We start from the raw sequence: 19,232 nt of genomic DNA, 5'->3' as shown, positions 1-19,232 counted from the left end.
TCCGCTTTACAAAAATGATTTAGAAAAATAACGAGAGGGAAAGATTTGCCACAGACTGGGAATTGCTCAGTATATATTCTTTTTTTTTTTTAATAAAATTTTTATTTTGATTTGCAGAAGAGAATAAACAAAGGGCTGCGGAGGAGCCGCACATTACTCAAGATCAAGTCAAAATCAGTGTTCACACAGCAGCAGAGTTCCAATATATAGTACAAGCATATCCAGTCCAGGAGCGAGACAACACAGCTATTAGGACCACTTCACAAAGTGTTCGACATGCCTGTCAGTAGGCCAGTTCAGCTAGGATAGTCAGTACTACAATATGCTGGACCCCAAGCCTGTATTTTCCACGCAAGCGGGTCAGACAGCCAGTTAGCAGAACCTCCACAGCCCAAAAGACCACAACAGGAAACTCCCCCACCCCTCCCCCTCCCTCCCCCACGGTGGTGACGCCATTCCCACAAACACTCAATCCACAACCACATTACACTTGAAAGAGGTGCAGCGACCTCAATGAAGCTGGACACACAGCCGAAGGTAACCCCTTAGAAAGGAAGTCAACCAGGGGGCCCCACTGATATCGGAAATTCTTGAATTGGCCAAGGAAGATGTCTGCTACCCTTTCCAAACTGAGCAACCTCCAGAGTCGCGCGTGCCACAGTGAGATCGCCGGGGCTTCCTTCTTTTTCCAGGCCGCAGCCAGCGTGAGCTTCGCTGCGCCGAGGCACAGCCACAAAATCTTTTTATCCGCCCTGGTCTGATAAGCAAGGCCAGGGTCACGCAGCCCTAGCAGGACACAGGCCATGGAATCCTCAATGGGATAAGCCAATATGTCCCTGATATGTGAGAGGATTTCCTCCCAGTACGGTCGGATCACCGGGCAGTCCCACCAGATGTGGCGGAAGTCTCCCAGAAGCCCGCAGCCTCTTATTATTAATTATTATTATTGGACATTTATTAAGCGCCTGGTTACGCCACTGGCGTGTCCCCGCGCTATGATAAGTGGAATGACTCTCCAGCACATATCGGAGGTCGCCGGGAAAATGCGGTGGAGCCTAGTCGGGCACATATACCATTGCATGACCGTCTTGAGGTGGGCTTCCCTCAAATGCAAGGAATGGTTAAAGGTCGTCAGGTCACGCCAGAGTGCCGACCATTCCACATCTGATATATCTCTCCCCAGCATTTCTTCCCATTGCCCCATATAACGAGGTCGAGGAGCTATCGTCGATTGGAGCAATAACTGGTACAGGAAGGAAATGGCCCCTTTCATGGCGGACGTCCGTAATATAAAGGCTTCAAACGGCGTCGGCGGTCTCGTAGCCGCCTCCAACACTCCAGGTGACGTAGCCCAGTGAAGCAGCTGAACATGCCGGAATTGTTCAGTCTGGGGGACCCCATAGTCTCTCATACAGTTAGCGAAAGTGAGGGTGTCCTGGCCATGGAACAGAAGGGTCAACGCCCGACAACCCCCCTCCCTCCACACCCCAAACGGCCCCTCATGAAGCGCCGGTGGGAAGGCCGGGTTGTAGTGCAAGGGCGTAAACGGCGAAGGGAACGTAGTCCAGCGGTCGTCCGCAGCTAGTGAGTCCCACACCTTCAACACCGTGCTCGTAGGGGTGCTTATATATGCGTTGAGGGGGCGGTCCTTCTTTGGTTTCCAGGCTAAGTCCCATATCGACCTGCCAGCCACGCATCGGTCCATATGGAGCCAATGTTTCTCAGAGGTTTGTTGCGACCACTCTACCAACACTCTCAGCTGCGCCGCTTTGTAATATAACTGCAGGTCAGGGAGCCCAACTCCACCCTCGGATCTCGGTCGGCGTAGAACCGCATAGGAAAACCGTGCCTGACCCCCCTGCCACACGAAGCGCAGTATATGAGTCTTGAGCCGCCTAAAAAAGTCGCCATCTATGGGGATAGGCAATGCCTGGAATAAATACAAGAATTTAGGGAGGAGAACCATCTTCACGGCATGGATTCTGCCCAGCCATGACAAAAATTTTGGTTTCCACCTGTCCAATTCCGCCCGGGATTTCGCCAACAAAGATGGGAAGTTGGCCTGGAACAGCCCGCTCACTGTCGGAGTCAGATGGACCCCCAGGTAGACGATCGAACCAGTGGCCCAGGCCAACGGAGTCAGCGGTCGTACCCGATCCTTTTCGACCTGCGAAAGGGTAAGATTCAGGATGTATGACTTGCTGTAGTTGACCTTGAAGCCTGCCACCTCCTCAAATTCCAACAAGACCTCCCTAATGCAATGTAGCGAGCGTTCCGGGTCAGTAATGGAGAATAAGACATCGTCCGCGAAGAGCGAAATCTTATGCTGTTCCCCCGCGAATGGCAGGCCTCGAATCCCATCATGCTCCCGTACCACCACTGCCAGCGGCTCGATGCTCAGCGTAAACAATAGGGGGGACAGAGGGCAACCCTGTCTAGTGCCTCGAGTGTGAGCAAAGAACGCTGACATATGACCATTCACCGCATCCCGGGACCGGGGGCAGCAGAAATTAGCCTTCACCATAGTGATGAATGTCTCCGAAAAACCGAAGGCAGTCATGGTATTGAACAGGAAACCCCAGTCCACCCTATCGAAGGCCTTCTCGGCGTCCAGACCCACTAGCACCGCCGGTATACGGAATCTGTCCGCCTTTTCTATTAGATGCACCACCCGACGCGTGTTATCATGCGTCTGGCTCCCCTTGATGAAGCCAGATTGGTCCGGGTTTATTAGCGTCGGCATAAGGTCTTGTAGCCTACGCGCCAGTATAGTTTGGTGTCTATATTAAGAAGCGCTATTGGGCGAAAGGAGGCGCATTGTGCGGGATCCTTCCCCGGCTTTGGCAAAACTGTAATCATTGCCTCCGCCAAGGAGCCAGTAGAGGAACCGGAGGTGTCCATGTCATTAAAAAGGGTGACCAAGAAATCGCACAGCTCGGAGGCGTAAGATTTATAGAACACGGCGGTGTAACCGTCCGGGCCAGGAGCCTTGTGAAGCTTCAAGTTCGTAATGGCATCTAGCACCTCCTCCCTGGCAATCGGGGCCCCTAAGAGCTCGTTCCATTCCTTGGATACCTGTGGAAGGGGCAGGTGCCCCAGATACTCCTTCTGGGCAGCTGTTTCCAGCCCATCCCCCTTGTATAGGTCCGAGTAAAAGCGGCCGAAGATGGCCGCCTTTGTTTCGTCCCGATGCTGCAACTGTCCCGCACCGTCGCGGATCCCCCCAATGTACTCACGTTCCCGCCTGTCACGAAGCTGACGGGCCAAATGCCTCCCCACCTTGTTACCACAAGAGTAGGACTGTCGGCCCAACCTCAGTAGGGTGAACTCCGCCCTGTTATTATAATGCGCTCTCAGTTTCCCTCGTACCGCCGTCAGAGGCCGGAGGGTCACCCTCGAGGGGTTGAGTTTATGCGCCTGTTCGAGAGAGGCTAGCTCAGCCTCCAGGGCCTCCCGCTCCTTGCGTCGCAACCTATTGAGTTGTGCATTGAGGCCCAAGCAAGTGCCCCTGATGGACGCCTTAAAGGCATCCCATGTGTTGGAGACTGAGGTATCGGACGCCGGATTGAGGGCAAAGAACTCCCTAATGGCCAACCGCAGCGCCTTATTAGAAGCATCGTCCCGAAGTACCGACGCCGGGAAATACCATTTCCGCTGCCCGGTGTCGGTCGACTCCCAGCGCAGGGTAAGCACCAGCAGGCTGTGGTCCGAAACTGAGAGTGGCAGAATGGTAGAGTCAAGGACATCTCCTCTAAGAGCCTGGCTAAGAAATATATGATCCAATCGTGAGTAGGTGTGGTGCACATGAGAAAAAAACGTGTAGTCTCTCGACGTTGGATGAAGAAACCGCCACCCATCAACCAACCCCAGCTCCGCAACCTTTTGCTGTGACAACTCAGAGAACACACCAGTATCCGCCCTGCGAGCGCCAGAACAGTCCAACCCCCCGTCCCACACCAAATTAAAATCCCCCATGAGGAACAAGTGCCCTTCAACAAAATCACCCACTTTGTGCAGTAAGCTATGCAAGAACTTATTCTGGCCAGTATTGGGAAGATACATCACAACAAAAGTACAAAGCCTCCCCTGAACCAGCCCCTTCACCATCAACCAGCGGCCCTCCCTGTCCGTGCGTATCGCAACAGGCTGAAAATGCAGCGCAGCACGGAAGAGGAGGGCCACCCTCCTATGCTTCGTGGATGCAGAGGATCTGTATATTAGGCGATACGCCTTATGCTTAAGACGCAGCTCATCTTTGCGTGCCAGGTGAGTCTCTTGAAGCCCCACTACATCCAATTGGTGGTCAGTTATATATTTCCATACCTTTTGCCTTTTCTGCGGAGAATTCAGCCCCTTAATATTCCACGTCCCTAAGCTAACAGGCATCTTAAGACAAAAAACAAGAACCCTCTATAGACTCCATGGCATGCCCCCCTCCCTCGCCAGAAGGTCCCCTTGCCACAACTGGTATCAAAATCAAGCTCCCGCCAACCCTCCTCCCCGCAGTCCCATCCCTGAGCCCCTTGCCAAATCGCCTTGCATCTCCCACACCAACAGCACACCCCACCCTCCCACTCACGTGATTCAATCCACAACACATCCGCATCACCACCAACACCCCCCCTCACCCCCAACCCCAACACCACAAACTGTCCCCCCAAGGCCCTCCCCCCCCCGGAAATCCCCAAACAAACCATCAGAAGTCCAAAGAGTCCTCCATGGGATAGCGAGGAGACATCAGCCGATGTCCCCCACAGTCCTCGTACCTGGGCGTCTTCTCACAAAGTACATACGAACCCACGGTACCTGCATTGGTGCGTCCCTCCGACGCCAGTCAAAACATTCATCAGAAATCACGCCACCCCGGAACCAAGCTGAAAGGCAGAGAGCGTGACGGTGGCAACCGAAGCCACCGCGTCGTTCCGTTCTTGCAGGCTGGTGGTCCTGTCAGGCACCCTCCTCCCCCCCTCCCCACCCACTCTGTGCCAGGAGGGGAACCGTCGCCGGCCCCTCGCAGAAGGGCTCCTATCGCCAGGTGAAGTTTCCGGCTCGTCGATTCCCAGGATATCCTTTGCCACTTGAAGGGACCTGATCTGTTCAAGCCTATTGTTCCACCGGAATATGATGCGAAACGGGTGGCCCCAAGAATAAGCGATGTTGCGCTCCCTCAAAAAGGCAGTCACAGGCCGGAACTCACGCCGTTTCCGCAGAGTGGAAGCCGCCACATCCTGGTACAATTGCGGATGATGTCCACGAAACAGGAGAGACGGAGCCTCCCGTGCCTTCCTCAGGATGCGCTCTTTCAACTGAAAATCGTGGACGCAGACTAGGATGTCTGGCGGAGGGCCCCCCCCGCGCCTAGGGAGACCAACACTATGGGCCCTGTCCATCTTGACGTCAGTAATTTCTTTGTCGCCCAAGACCTGCTGGAACAGCGCCAGGACATAGCCTCTCAGATCGCCAGACTCCCCGTCCCATGGTACCGACTTGATACGGATGTTGTTCCGCCTGGAGCGGTTCTCCAGGTCCTCCGCATGGGACTGCAGGTCCAGATTCTGTTCCCTGAGACGCAGCACATCTTGTTGCAGCTGATGGACATCATTTGCCAGGTTAAGATCATGGTCCTCCAGGGTGGCCACCCGCTCACCCACCCCATCCAGGTCTCTCCTCACCTCCCTAAGGTCCGATGCGAGTTGGGACCGTAGCTCGGAGATATCTTCTTTGATGGACGCAAACAGCTCAGTCATGAATGCTTTGGTGACCGGAGCCTCATCTTCCTTCGATGCGGACGAGGAACTCGCCCCAGGGGACGGCGGGAGTTGGGAGCCCCTGGGCAGGCCATCCTTGCCATTCTTCCCCCTCCTCGGGACGCCCGCCATCTCAAGATCGATCGTGTGCGCCTCCCCAAGCCGATCGCAATCCACTGATGATCACAACCCACTGTGCCAGTCGTCGGCTGCGAAGCGAAGCAACCGAGATGGGCCTCCACACCCCTGCTCCACACCGCCGGCCTCACCGATCCCGTCCTCAAGGCGCTGTAGCCGTTGCAGTAGGCCTGCTCCCCTTTACGACCAGCACATCCGAGCCATCGACAGCCCCCACTAGGTCACTGTTCGTCAAGGCGGGGGCCCCCAGGAACAAAGGACGCCCCACGAATCCGGGCCACTGCCAGCCCCCCCGCACTGTGGCGCCAAGCTTGCAGCCCAGCGCAGCTCCACTGATCAGGGCCTCACACAAGACCTAGGCCGCAGTGGCGATTCCAGAGGGCCTCGCCCTCTCCGCTGCAACAGGCAGCCGCCTCGGAGCCCCCACGTCCGCGGAGCCCACCAGTTCTAGGCGCACTGCCCGCGTAGATCACTCGTGGCCGCAATCCTCCACCGGCCCGCTCAGATGGGGGGGCACCCCGCCTTCAACAGATCGACCCTGCCACTAGGCCAGAGCGCGGGGCCACCCCTGCGCAGATCCTGCCAAGCTTCGGCGGTTCCCTCCGTGCTCCAAATCGGGAGCCTGCGCCCCCTCCGACCTCCTCCAAGCGCTCACCTCCTTCCTCTCTGCGATTCCGCTGCTCCTCCGGGCCGCACACACCGTGGCCGATCCGTGCTCAGCCCCCGGCTCCCCAGTCTCCGCTCCTTACAGCACCACGCGGGGGGGGCAATGGGGGAGATTCAGTCCCTCGGCAACTCCGCCGTCCACTTAGGCCCCGCACCAGTCATCGGGCCGACCTCCACCTCCTCTCGGCGGCTGCCTGTCTGCGCTTCCGGTTCGGCGTCCACGCCTACGCCAGTCCGGCGTCGGCCAGGCCTTCCTCCACCGCCGTTCCAAAAGCGCACCTCTCCGCACAGAACGCTCCGGGGATCGAGCGCTTCCACCAAAATGTAGCCACTGGTCACCGGTGCCCCTCTGCAGCAAAACCTCCGGTCAAGGCACGGTTCCGGGGGTGCTATTCGGTGCTTTGTCAAATTCGGCGCCGGAGGGATCGCAAAGAGCGTCTCACTCGGCCGCCATCTTGGCCACGCCCCCAGTATATATTCTTTTATATGCAGACAATGCAGTTTTTCTGGCCAGAACTTCAAATGCCTTGCAAACCATATTAGATGCTTTTAATGATTTTATGAAGGAAAGTGTTTTAAACGTTAATTTGTATAAGTTGTTTGCAATGATCAGTGACCCAAAAAAGACAAAAGATAGGGTGCACACCATAGATGGGAAAAAACGAGTTACGCTGAATATTTTTAATTATTTCGGTGTTGCCGTTGACTCTGATATGAGAAGGGGCTTTCAAATAAATCAGAGATCAAAATCGCATGAACATGCAAATGAGGCAATCTTTAGCTTTGCTACTAAACCAGGCCATAAACCCATGAAGCAAATGTTGCAATTATACAAATGCAAAAGTATCCCAATGAGCACTTATAGGACAGGAGTACGGCAATATATAAATGCAGATAAGGACAGAGGATTGAAAATAACTTTTTAAGTAGGCATTTTTCTGTCCCTAAGAGCACTGCAACCCACCTATGGCCAACATGAACTAGGGTTGAGTTATATTGAGGACACCATAAAAATTTCCGCTTTTTAGGTCGAGGCTACCGTCGCACTGCGCAGCAGTGGGCGGAGCCGAAGATTTTATGACTTCACCAGTGGGGCTTTAACCCGCCTCTCTCTTCCATTGGCTAGCTCCATAAATGAAGGCTAGCCATTGGAAGAGAGGTGTGTCAAATATTGTTTGTCACCGGCTTGAGCTGATTCGTGGGCGTTTCTGTTTTTTTTAAGCCCCACCGCTTTTTTACGTCATGCAGAGGTGGGCCCATTGTTGGTGTTTCCTTGTTTTTTTTTTTTTTCCAGGGCTGTTTTTTCGTCAGTCTGTGCCAGCTCGGTCCCCGTCCCGGTCCCCTCTGAAGCCTCTCCCGCACCCCATCGTTCTGCTCTATGGGCCCATTTCAAATATCTTTGTCCAGCTGTCTTCCCGCACCATGACCGTGCTTTGGACTCTTCTGCCAATACCCGTCTAATGTTACTTGTCTTCTGATAGTTGCCTGGTGCGGTTGTTGTGGCGCAGCGTGAGCACTGCTCAGTGTCCGATAGCTGGTGGTCGGTCTGTGAAACAGTTGCAATCAATCACCCCCTTATCAGGCGTGGCCCAGCGCGGCTCGGAGCTCGTTAGGTGATTCTCCTTTGCCAGCACGGGGTGATGTCATGGCCCTCACCTCATCCCCCCTACACTTAATTTAACCTTTTCCCTCTGTGCTGTGTGATGGGCGCCTCCACACCCATATCCTGTCTGGTGTGGGAGGGCAAGTCGTGGAGGGAAGGAGAGACGTTATCAGATATGTCCAGGGCGAGCCGAGCTCCACCTTTTCCGTTCCAGCAGCGTTGCTAATGCGGATCACGTTTAACGACGATTGTTGAACCTTGAGAAGGCTGTGCTGCTCACAGCTTCACCGACCAGAGTTGGCTCATATCCTGTGTTCCTCACCCGAGTCTTTTCAGATTTTTTAAAATTCACATTCTGTAGCTCAAATGCAGACCTGCGCTTACCTAAGGTATTGACGCAGTGGGTGGGCGAAGGCGATAACGTGGGTTCTGTTCTTAAACAAGTACATAGCGGGGGTTGCCTTCTACTCCCCTCACCCCACCTTCCCAACTTAACCGCAATGCCCCGCTCAGAGAGAGGCTCGCATTAGAGCCCTCCTCACCCAACAGCGGACCTTTGCCCCATGGCGGCGTTTCGTACTTCTGTTCCCGGACAGTGGTACTACTTTGCACTCCTCCCCGAACGTTCAATTACTTATTAGCGCAGGGAACAAGTGCTTTCACTTAAGAATAGAGAAAGCAGGGACCGTGGGTAGGTAGTTCCCGGCCAGCATCAAAAGGAAGGGAGGGCGCTTGTTTCATTTTGTATTCATCCTTTCCCCACTATATGAATGCGTGAACAACAAGGCTCCTTGGAGCATAAACTAGAGCGTGCTGCCACTTCCTCTACGGCCAGCCGGGGCAGACTACAAAACGAACACAGCAGGTGTCTGCCCAAGACGGTTGAAAGCACTGCGCCGTTCTGATGCCCAGTTCACCCTCCCAGCCTCAGTCAGCGCCAGGCTAACAGGAATCTCTCCATTCAAGTTTATTTATTCTCCTTTCCCAACAATCTATTTCACTGAGCTCAGGTTCCACGCGTTAGACATTTAAACAGGGCATGAAAGTACAACATCTTTTTAAGTGCCTCTGTACTCTTCAAAGATAACTGGCAAAAAAGTCGAGCTTATTAACACCATAAACTCGTGTGTGATCGGCTCCAATTACTGCTTATGTGTGCTTTGTAATTATGTGCGCAATGTAGGAATTTGATGTGTGTAGGTATGTATGTATGTGTGTGGGAGTCTGCGTGGGTCTGTGTGTTTGTGTGTGGCATTTGCGAGAGATTAATCCATTGGCATTGTAAATGACAATGCCATTTATTTATCTGTTTTCAAAACCAACACATAAATAAAAATGTTGTCATTTACAATGCCAATAGCTCCAACTTTTTCAAAGGTGAGACCGTTGCATTGTAAATGCTTGTTTACCTTGGCTTAAGATTCACCTGTGGCATCCTTTTCCAGGCTTTTTCCGAAGAATTGCAATGCCCTTGAAAATATCGTGAAAAGCTCAATAAAGTTATTGACTGACTTTGAAACATTAGAAATGAGGAATTACAATGGGAATTGATAATCCTAGGACTTATTCCTCCTGTATTTACTCGTTTTCACCCAGAGATTTTGGCTGGTATATTGCCAGATGAAATCTCTGGTGGAAAATTAAGAGACCCATAGTGTTCCCACGGGATCTCATAATTGTAATGGTGCCAGTAACTGGTTTTAGCCCATATCAAAATATAGAAGTATGAGGCTTCAGTGAGAACTATCATTTTAGGTTCAAAACGAAGGTAAATGCAAATGTCAAGGTATTTGTAGAGCACACTGCCACCAAGCGGTTTCCTGGCGCTATTACTCATACCGCTGTGGAACCCTTCCTGGCTTGCCCTGTGAAGTGTCCACTCCTGGGCATCCCCAGGGTGAAGCCAGGCATCCTAGCGCTGTTGGGGCCGGTGTGGAGGTTAAGCAAGCTATTGCCCAGAGTTGGAGTGTGGGTCCCTTAATTAGAATAGGCACTGAGGCGAGAATTGTCAGGTCTGAGGAAATTGAGCCCAAGACCCACCGAGGCGGGAATTGAACCCTTGTCCCGGGCCAGAACTCTGCATCAGGGTCTGCCGCTCTAACCATTGAGCTACTCTCCTCCAGGTTTGCACTGTGCTTAAATATATTTCCCCTTTAGCGGAAGTATTTCGTAGAGATTGATAATCTGTGATAGTTGATTCAAAAGTGTCCTCCCTCTAGTGAGCTTCAATGTACAGGGCCACCCTTTGGTCAAAAAGCAACGTACTCGGGAAAAAAATGTGTGGCATTCACCACTGCACTTTCACTTCTCCCAAGAATTTGTTATATAATTCAGCTCTTTAGTGTGTATTACATTCTGCTTAGGACTCATCGCACAGCAATGCTAAATTGTTAGTAGTGCATGTTCACATTTCACAATGCTTAAATACTAGACGTGTGCCGAGTTATTCCACATACTGAGGGGCAAATGTACAAGCCCCTATGGGATGGTATATTTACAAGCCCCTATGGGATGGCGATAGGGGCTTTGTCCTATTTACAAGGCAGTCTTAAGCCACTTAATGTGGCTTAACGCTGCCTTGTAAATAAGGCACCCTTTCACGCTGTATTTAACGTGAAAGGGGAGGGCAATTGGTGCTGTGGTGGGCGTTCCACCAAAACACCCATTGATTTAGATGCCGCCCCCTATTTACAAGGGTGGTGTAAATAGGAGGCAGTGCCAAAATTAAGACCAAGGAAAACCTGGTCTTAAACAGGCAAAATGTGGAGAAGTGCTTTTAGCCACATGCATCAAGTGATTTAGGAATCGCAAACGGTGCAAATCGCAAAATTCGGCCGTTTGCGATTCCTAAATCACTATTTGGGATGCATCAATCAAAAATACATGAAATCGCTATTTTTTGCGATTTTTAAAAATGCGATTGCATTTAAGGAATCGCAATTTGCGATTCCTTAAATGCAATGCATGACACCTAAAAAAAATTGCGAATTCGCAATTAGGAGGAAAAAATTACCATGAGGTTGGACCTCATGGTAATTTGCGAAAATTTTGAAAAATGCAATTTTGTGCATTTTTCAAACTGTCATGTTGTGCACACACATGCCCTTAGGGCATGTGTGTGCACAACATATGTGCATAGATTGATTTCAGGGGTGCAACAGGGTGTCCTTTGGACACCCCTGCACCCTTGAAATCGCAATCTCAATTTGTGATTAGCTAATTGCGAATCGCAAATTGAGATTATCTTCCCATTTATTCCTATGGGCCTTTTGGCCCATAGGAATCAATGGGAAGGGATTCCTTAATTGCGATTCGCAAATTGTGAATCGCAATTCAGGAAAAATAAGGAATCGCTAAAAAATTTGCGATTTTTTGATGCATTGCCGTTTGCAATTCCTTAATTGCGATTCCTTAATTTTCGCAATTAAGGAATCGCAAACGGCACCAATGATGCATGTACCTGTTTATTCCTCCTCGTTTTTGCTTTTTCTATGTGTTCTGCGTCGTGCAGCACACATAGAAACAGCAGATTGCCATTGATTACATAAACAATAAAAGTAAAAAATAAATGACATTTTGCGACTACTATGTTTGCACACATAAAAGTTACAACACATCATTTAAAGATTGTTGATGTGCAAGAAGGGTGACCTTCCTACACATAAACAATCTTCCTCTCAATGCAGACACCCTTGCCCTATGGTGCAAGGGTGCCTGCATTGGCAGTTCACCACCAGCACAGGAAGAAACACAGGGCTGCACCATATTGTTGTAAATATGACGCAGCCCTGCGTTTCTGAAGTGGCGGAGTGTGGCGTTAAGCCAGGAAGGCTAACGTCACACTCCTTCACTACATTGTAAATATGCCCCTTAGTCTTGTAGATTTCTCAATGAATAGCCTATCAATAGTTTATGGGGCTTTCCTACAATAACCCTTCTCCTATGCACTTGCACAGTATACTCACACTAGTGTTAAATGATGATGGTAATTTGAAAGCATTTTGTATGCAAGTGCAAACCATCCTTATCTTTTTTTTGCAGGTTTAATCGTGTGGAGTGGATATCTTGTGCTCATTTAGTTCGAGTACATGACGTGCTTTGCCTTTCCATGGAAATGAATTAACATGAACTACAGTCTCGAGGAAAATACCTCAGAAAGTCCTAATTTTCACCATAAAAGTCCAACTGCCGTAGACCTTTGTGCCAATCACGCATTTCTTTTCATCGATCTTTAAAAAAATACCATTTTTTTGAAAAAATAAGCTTCACAACTCCCCCTATTCCGGACATGTTCAATTAATATTCTGTGCTGCAAAGGAACATCTCCATCCAGCCTCCTTGTAGTGAAAATGATTCCTCTTTTTTTTTAATCCTCAACTTTTTGGGCAGAGTGTGTCGTTAAGATATACTGCTAATGGATGGGACTTAATACTTTGATGTGTTCATTGGCACGTCCTGAAAGTTTGATTTCAGCTGAGGTAGATGTTTGCAAGATTTTGTTTTTTTAATGTTTCTTTTTTGGAACTTCTACACATCTGCTGTTACTAACTAATCTTTGCTTCACATAAAGATGTTTCCTTCTGTTGCGCCCTTGGTAAACACTGTTTCATAAATAAATGCACACACACATGCACTTCAGGTGGAAGATATTAGGTTCTTGAAGATGACACCCCAAGATGTAACAAATCGTTGATGCTTATTTCAGTGGCGGCTCCTCCGCTAAGGCAGAGGAGCATCGCCCCACTGCTTTTTAGCAGTGTAAATAAAAATAAAAAAAAATGATAATAGCTTGACGTTATTATCATTTTATTTGTTTCTGCTGCTGCAGCTTTGTGGGTGGGCGGGGCTGCTCTTGGGACAGAGGAGCAGGTGGAGGAGTGGTGGGCACTCTGAAAGTGCGCGTGAATGTTTGGCTGGCCGTCTTGGGCCGGTCAATCATTCATGCGCACTTTGTATGGTCTCCACCTAGGCTGCAATACAGCATGGGTGGGGTGCATGCCCAGGCTCCCATTCCCTGGCTGAGCGCCGAACCACGCCACTCAGGCCAATCACAATGCTACATTACAGCATTATGATTGGCACAGGGGAGCCTGGGTGCTTCCTTATTCAGGCCAGAGTGGAAGGACGATGAAGAAAGACATGGCGATCAGGTACGTTTATTTTTCTATTTTTAACCCTGCTCCCCCCACCCCTCCACCATGATCCATGCCGGCTGCTGCTGCTATCCTACCTGGGCTGCACTTTATGTGTTTTACCAACACCCTTCTCAGCTATAGCCTCCTACTCATACCCTACATTTGACTTTCCTCCTCATTCTCTTTTCTACACTCCTGACTCCACAGCACCCTCGCCACTTGCTCTTCTCTTCTTACTGTTCAAGCCCCCATCCCACCCTGAACACTTCTTCTCTTCGCATCAATCTCAACTCACTTGCTGGCCTGCTCTCCTCCCCTCACAGCCTCATCCGCACCTTTCAGTACAATGCTGTATTCATCACTCCTTGCAGGTTCACTATACGATCACTGAACACCATGCATCCATCTCGGGGGGATAGCAGGGTGAGTTGATCTCACCATAATTCGAACCTGTGGAGAAGTGTGGCTCAATGGTTAGAGCAGGCAGACCTCGATGCAGAGCTCTGGCCAGGGACCAGGGTTCGATTCCTGCCCCCGCGGGTCTCGGGCTCATTAATTCCCCTGACTGGATATTCTCGCCTCAGTGCCTATTCTGATCATGGGTCCCACGCTGCAACTCTGGGCAACAGCTTGCTTAGTCTCCACAACGGCCCCACAACGTGAGGGATGCCTAGTCTGCACCATGGGGGTGCCCAGGAGTGGACACTTCACAGGGTAAGCCAGGAAGGGTTCCCTTGCGGTATTCGTACAAGTGCCGGGAAACCCACTGCGGGTAGCTGTGCGCTATACAAGTACAAAAAAAAAAAACCTGTGTTCAGACACATCTGATGTTAGTTGCGAGCGCTAAACTCGCTGATTTTTCTTGGGGGTGAGGTCAATGTAACAGATTTTAGAGGGGATTGCAGAGAGGCAGGTGGTACACACTGGACAGAAACAATGCCTTAGGTGTGGTCTGTGTAGGGTGAGAGGTTAAGAAGTGCACGAGTATTGAAAATCAGGTGGTAGCGGCTCCTGAAAGGAGTGCTGCCGGTCAGTGATGCAGGGCGGGTGAGGGGCAGGGTGGGGCATAGTAACTCCGGATTATGGATAACGGAAGTAAGTATACAAATAATTAAATAAAACGAATTTCATTGCGCGCGATGCAGTGCACGCATCGAGATTTGTTTTATTTATTTATTTGTATACTTACCTCCGTTAGGCCATATTCCGGAGTTTACTACCCCCCCACCCTGCCCCTCCCCTGCCCTGCGTCACCGCCCGGCAACACTCCCTCCAGGATCCGCTACTAGAGCAGTGGGGTAGTAGGGGGTTATAGATGTTTCTATGTACTGGAAAAATCTGCAGACACATTCTAGAATTGCCCCTCCATTCAAAACACAAGTGTCTTAGAACCATACATAGTTCCTCATGCACACTGCAACAGATACAATTTCAACAGTATTGCCATACTTGCTCAGACGTGGAACAAGTAACTGATCTAGCGGCATAAAGACTCACTCACAGGACAGCGTGTTATGTCATATCCCACACACTTCAACAAGAGTTGATAAACCAGTACCCTGCATGGACACGCATGACGCAGCCTTATTTCCACCTCAACATGGTAAACCAGTACCCCGCATGGACTTGCATGACACAGCCTTATCTCCAACTCTCTCCCTCGGTCATCCTTTTACAGTGCAAGCCTTCATTGACCATTCCCTACCTCTCTAAGCAGCAGGCACCCTTATCTTGCCAGCTTTCCACTTACGGCCTCTCTAGGCTCTAGCATCCAGCTCCACTGCCTTCTCTTGGCCCACATTAGAAATCCCTTTTTAAGGAAATGGATAATTGGTGGCTCTTTGATTTGATGTGTGTATATATAATGCAGTCACCCAGGCACCACCCATTTGCTTGCCCCACCACTCTCTAGGGCTGCCAGTTGCCTCTGAACTATGTCACAATATATCTGCTCTTCAGCTGGATTTTTTTTATAGCTGGGATTTCCCTGTGGGTTGACTTGTGAAGGTCCTGATGATAAACTCAATGCGTTTACACCGACTTGCTTTGGACCCTGTGACAACAATGTGAAACCTTCCTCAGTCGCTGTCCACTGGGCACACAAACAATGTTGGTTTTACCATGTCTTACCTGCCAATGACATGCAGGAGGAGACTGAATGTTTTCCTTGCCAAGACCTGCGTGGAACCTTTGACTTGGATTCCCGTCACAGGATCTGAAAAGCAAAGTTCGACGGTAAGTGAGCGGATTTGAACATTTGACAACACACACGTTATCAAAATGAAACGTTGTGCACATTATAATTTCCCAAGCACTAGGGGCCAGATGTAGGAGCCCTAATACCGGTCGGAAACGGACGATTTCGGCCCTTTCCGACCGGTATTAGGGTTTTCAGATGTAGGGCAGCCCATAGGAATCAATGGGAAATACCGATTCTGTATTTTCAGAATTGGTAAATACCGGATTTTACAGATTCGGTAATTCAGATTTTAAAATTACCTACATCTGCCCCCTTCCCATTTACAGACTCTTAAATACCGAATCGGTAAAATTCGGTATTTAAGAGTCTGTAAAGGGGAATTACCTACATCTAGCCCTTGATCCCTTTACTCTTAGAATTTGGATGATAAATCATGCAATTGGCCTCGTGATTGCATTACTCAGGAAAGAAGGGCAAAGTTTGCCTTACCATGCTGAGTCATTGTTCATACACAATGTATTCAAGAGGTGACAATCCAATTTTCACTACCAAGTTTTCTGTCAAGTGGCCTTAATTAAGAGTGGCCTGGGATAATCCTGATACTTCTCTGCTTTGAAAATTAAAGTTATTAGGGGCCCTGGTCATTCCAGTGGCAGGCAAGTAGGGGGATTAAACGTTTTCGGGGAATAACATGGAGGAATTTGTGTTTCTCTACTGACTACTGCATATTTGGTAATTCATTTGGAATTTTCATCTGTTTTCAGTAGCCAAAACCTCTGTTTAAAACATCACAACCTGTAATTCCAATGGGCCCGGTAACTTGTTAGCGGGCCTTTTAGAATTAACTGAACTCTCCTGGGCCTGTGTATTCTAAAATTTCGAGTAAAATGGTAGCTTGCCAGAGTGTAATCGGTTGCTATTATTTGGCAGTGTTTCCATCGGCACTTTATGGGATGTCAGTGATGTAACAAATCATTTTCCCATAAGGAAACATGGTGTGATCCCACTTTGCTAGCTAGTAATTAATCTTTAAAATGGTATCCAGGGTTTAAATGGCAAGTAAACCACTCTCAAGTAGATTTTGTGGGCAAGGTTGGTTCTGCTTCCAAAGAATTTATAGTACACCCAGAGCCTGGGGCCTCATTTAAGAGAAATGACGCATCGCTGCGTGAAAGCAGCGATGCGTCACTTCTCAGTGCGCACTCCTTGCGACATTCCTGATGCGTCATATTTAATGTATGACGCATCATGTCACAAGGAGTTACAGATACGTCAGTATTTCTGACGTATCTGTAAGCGCAAAAGTGACGCATTGCTGGAGTGTGTCACAAAAGTGACGCAACTCCAGCTATGCGTCCTTTCACATGGGGCAAGCCCATGTGAAAGGGCCTGCGTCAGTCTTATGCCTGCTGTGAGGCAGGGGCAAGATTTTGACGCAACGGCGTCTTAAAAGTGACGCAGTGAAATCTCATAGATTTCACTGCGTCACTTCTACGACCTTTCCTTGCGTCAATATGACCCCTTGCATACATTATACCTGGCACAGGTATAACGTGGCGCAGGGGCTTATAAAGTGACGCATCTACCTAGTTGGTATTCACAGACTTCTAGTGTAAGTTACTACTAAAATATAAAACAGTGGTAAATTCAGCAGTATACATGACCAAACAGTGGTAATGCAACACCCTCCCATAGAAAATAATAGAGGCACAGTACCAGTGATTGGTCATATGTAGTGCTGCTAAATTGTAAGCTACTACAAAAGTGTAAGTTACAACAACAGTGCAGCTTGTAAATAACGAAAAGCAGTACACTTACTCAGAAGAGCAGTTTTGAATCAGGCTCTCTGAGTGAAAGTTCACTACAAAAGTGTAAGTTACATATCTCCACCAACTGAGGATTGCAAGCGGCTTACTCTTATGTGGCGGGTGTTGTCCCTTCCTAAACCCATCCCTGTTCCTCCTTAAGCAGACAACCTCTTTTTAACACACTGTCATCCCCACTTCCTGAAAAACTATCTTTCTTCCTCCTGTTACCTAATCTCCACTCCTCTGAATATTTCAACCATATAGCCTGCCAGAAGGCAACTTGCATTTGCAACTTGCCAGTACACATCCACAAAGCACAGAGTTTGCCAATCCCCCCATATTTCCACAACATACTTCACCTCTTGCCTGTCCACCTTATTGTGTCACTGCTCCAACCCACCACTTTACCCTCACATCTTACTTCAGTGTATCAGACACAATTAGCCTAAAAAGACAACAACATAAGAAGAACCCATCTTTAAAGCTTTTAACAATGCTTTAGACTTACCAATTTCCTCATTGGTCTCTAGCCTTGCTTCCCAAACTGACCAATCACTATCCACCTTAATTTCCCAAAACTCACTAACCAGTGCTTAATGTGAGCCAGTGGTTGCTGGGCATTTTTGGGACTCTGCACTTATATTTTGTCATCAGACTTTGGCCCAGAACAAGAGAGAGAAAAAGAAACTAAAGATGGAAAGCAGGAAGAAGAGAAAGGAAGAAAAACAGCGACCAAAATAGAAAACAGGCTGAAAAATAATGTGCATTAGGGACAAAGATGTGTTGGGAGTGCCTCTATTAAGGTTGCATGAGGTGGATCAAGACTACCCAGCCTCAGTATTCGGTCAGAAGCCCTTTGTGAGTCCAGATTTGGGTGCCAACACTTATTATTTGACAAATTAGACAGTGTCAAAGTCAAAGTCAAAAATGTATGTTTATTATGACAGTGCCACCAACTGACTCACTACTAACATTCCTGCCTTCTACACGTATCTTAACATTCACAGTTCTCATTTTTTGTGCAGCTGGCTTGCCTGCTTGTGATCTCATGATCCCCATCCACCTTCCTCTTCTTTCTTCTTCTCCTTCTACATCTTTTATCGTTCTCTCCTTCCACTCTTTCCAGCTAATCTGTATCACATTTTGGGCTTGATTTAGAGAGGGATGGATAATATGTTATTCCTCGCAAAACAGTGGTAATTTTCTTTCACGTTCAGATTGGGGCATAACAATTAGCACTACACTTTAGCATGATTATTTGAATTTCTCTGTCAACAAATCCTCTGATGAAAATTAGATTTATAGAGGAAATTACATTCTCACAGGATGATATATGATTCCCCTTCAGCAAGACAGTGCAACGGTGTTGACTGCAAATATAACCCATACATAAATGATACCATACATAAATAAGACTCACTATATCATTGATATGGGTAGTGGGTTAGTGAGTAGATTTGGTCAAACATTATTCATAACGTTCAAGGTCTCCTGGGCTACCTGCTACGTTTATGCAGTCAGTATTATAAAACATATTTCAGCCCATTCTCCGTTTCCTCAGATGTTGTTTCTGGGCCCTCTTTACTCTAAGCACAGCCTTACTTGCACAAACCCCATTCACTTACATTGATCTCAAGTGCTGTCTCCTCACGTGATTGCCTATCTTGGCTGCTCCCTGCTGTTAGCGTAATTGTCTGTCCATCAGACAAATCCCCACCGCCCCTTTCTCACCAAGCCTAGCTATCTATTTATATATGCACCCATTGGCTCCTCTCAGGGATTCCAGGACCATTTTAAATCGATGTAATTACATAGTAACATACTGTGAGCAGCCTTATTCTATTCCTGTTTGTTTGAATTAATTAAAAAATGGGGCGATGTGGGGTGATGAAGGTGGTATCATAACGTGTCCCACATTTTCCAGAACATGAGAAC

At 48.8% G+C, this 19,232-nt stretch overlaps 1 protein-coding gene across 1 annotated transcript in view; it reads right to left on the bottom strand.

Annotated features, from left to right (window-relative positions):
* The window catches only part of TMEM130 (transmembrane protein 130), a 236,468-nt gene that overhangs the window by 130,709 nt on the left and 86,527 nt on the right, over positions 1-19,232 (bottom strand). The window contains exon 5 of the mRNA XM_086942397.1: positions 15,420-15,504. Within this exon, the coding sequence (XP_086798523.1) occupies positions 15,420-15,504 (85 nt within the window). The remainder of the gene's footprint in view (positions 1-15,419; positions 15,505-19,232) is intronic.

The sequence above is a fragment of the Lissotriton vulgaris genome, chromosome 10, assembly GCF_964263255.1.
Source record: "Lissotriton vulgaris chromosome 10, aLisVul1.2, whole genome shotgun sequence".
Classification (NCBI taxonomy): Eukaryota; Metazoa; Chordata; class Amphibia; order Caudata; family Salamandridae; genus Lissotriton; species Lissotriton vulgaris.
This window is presented reverse-complemented; position numbering and strand designations above follow the sequence as displayed.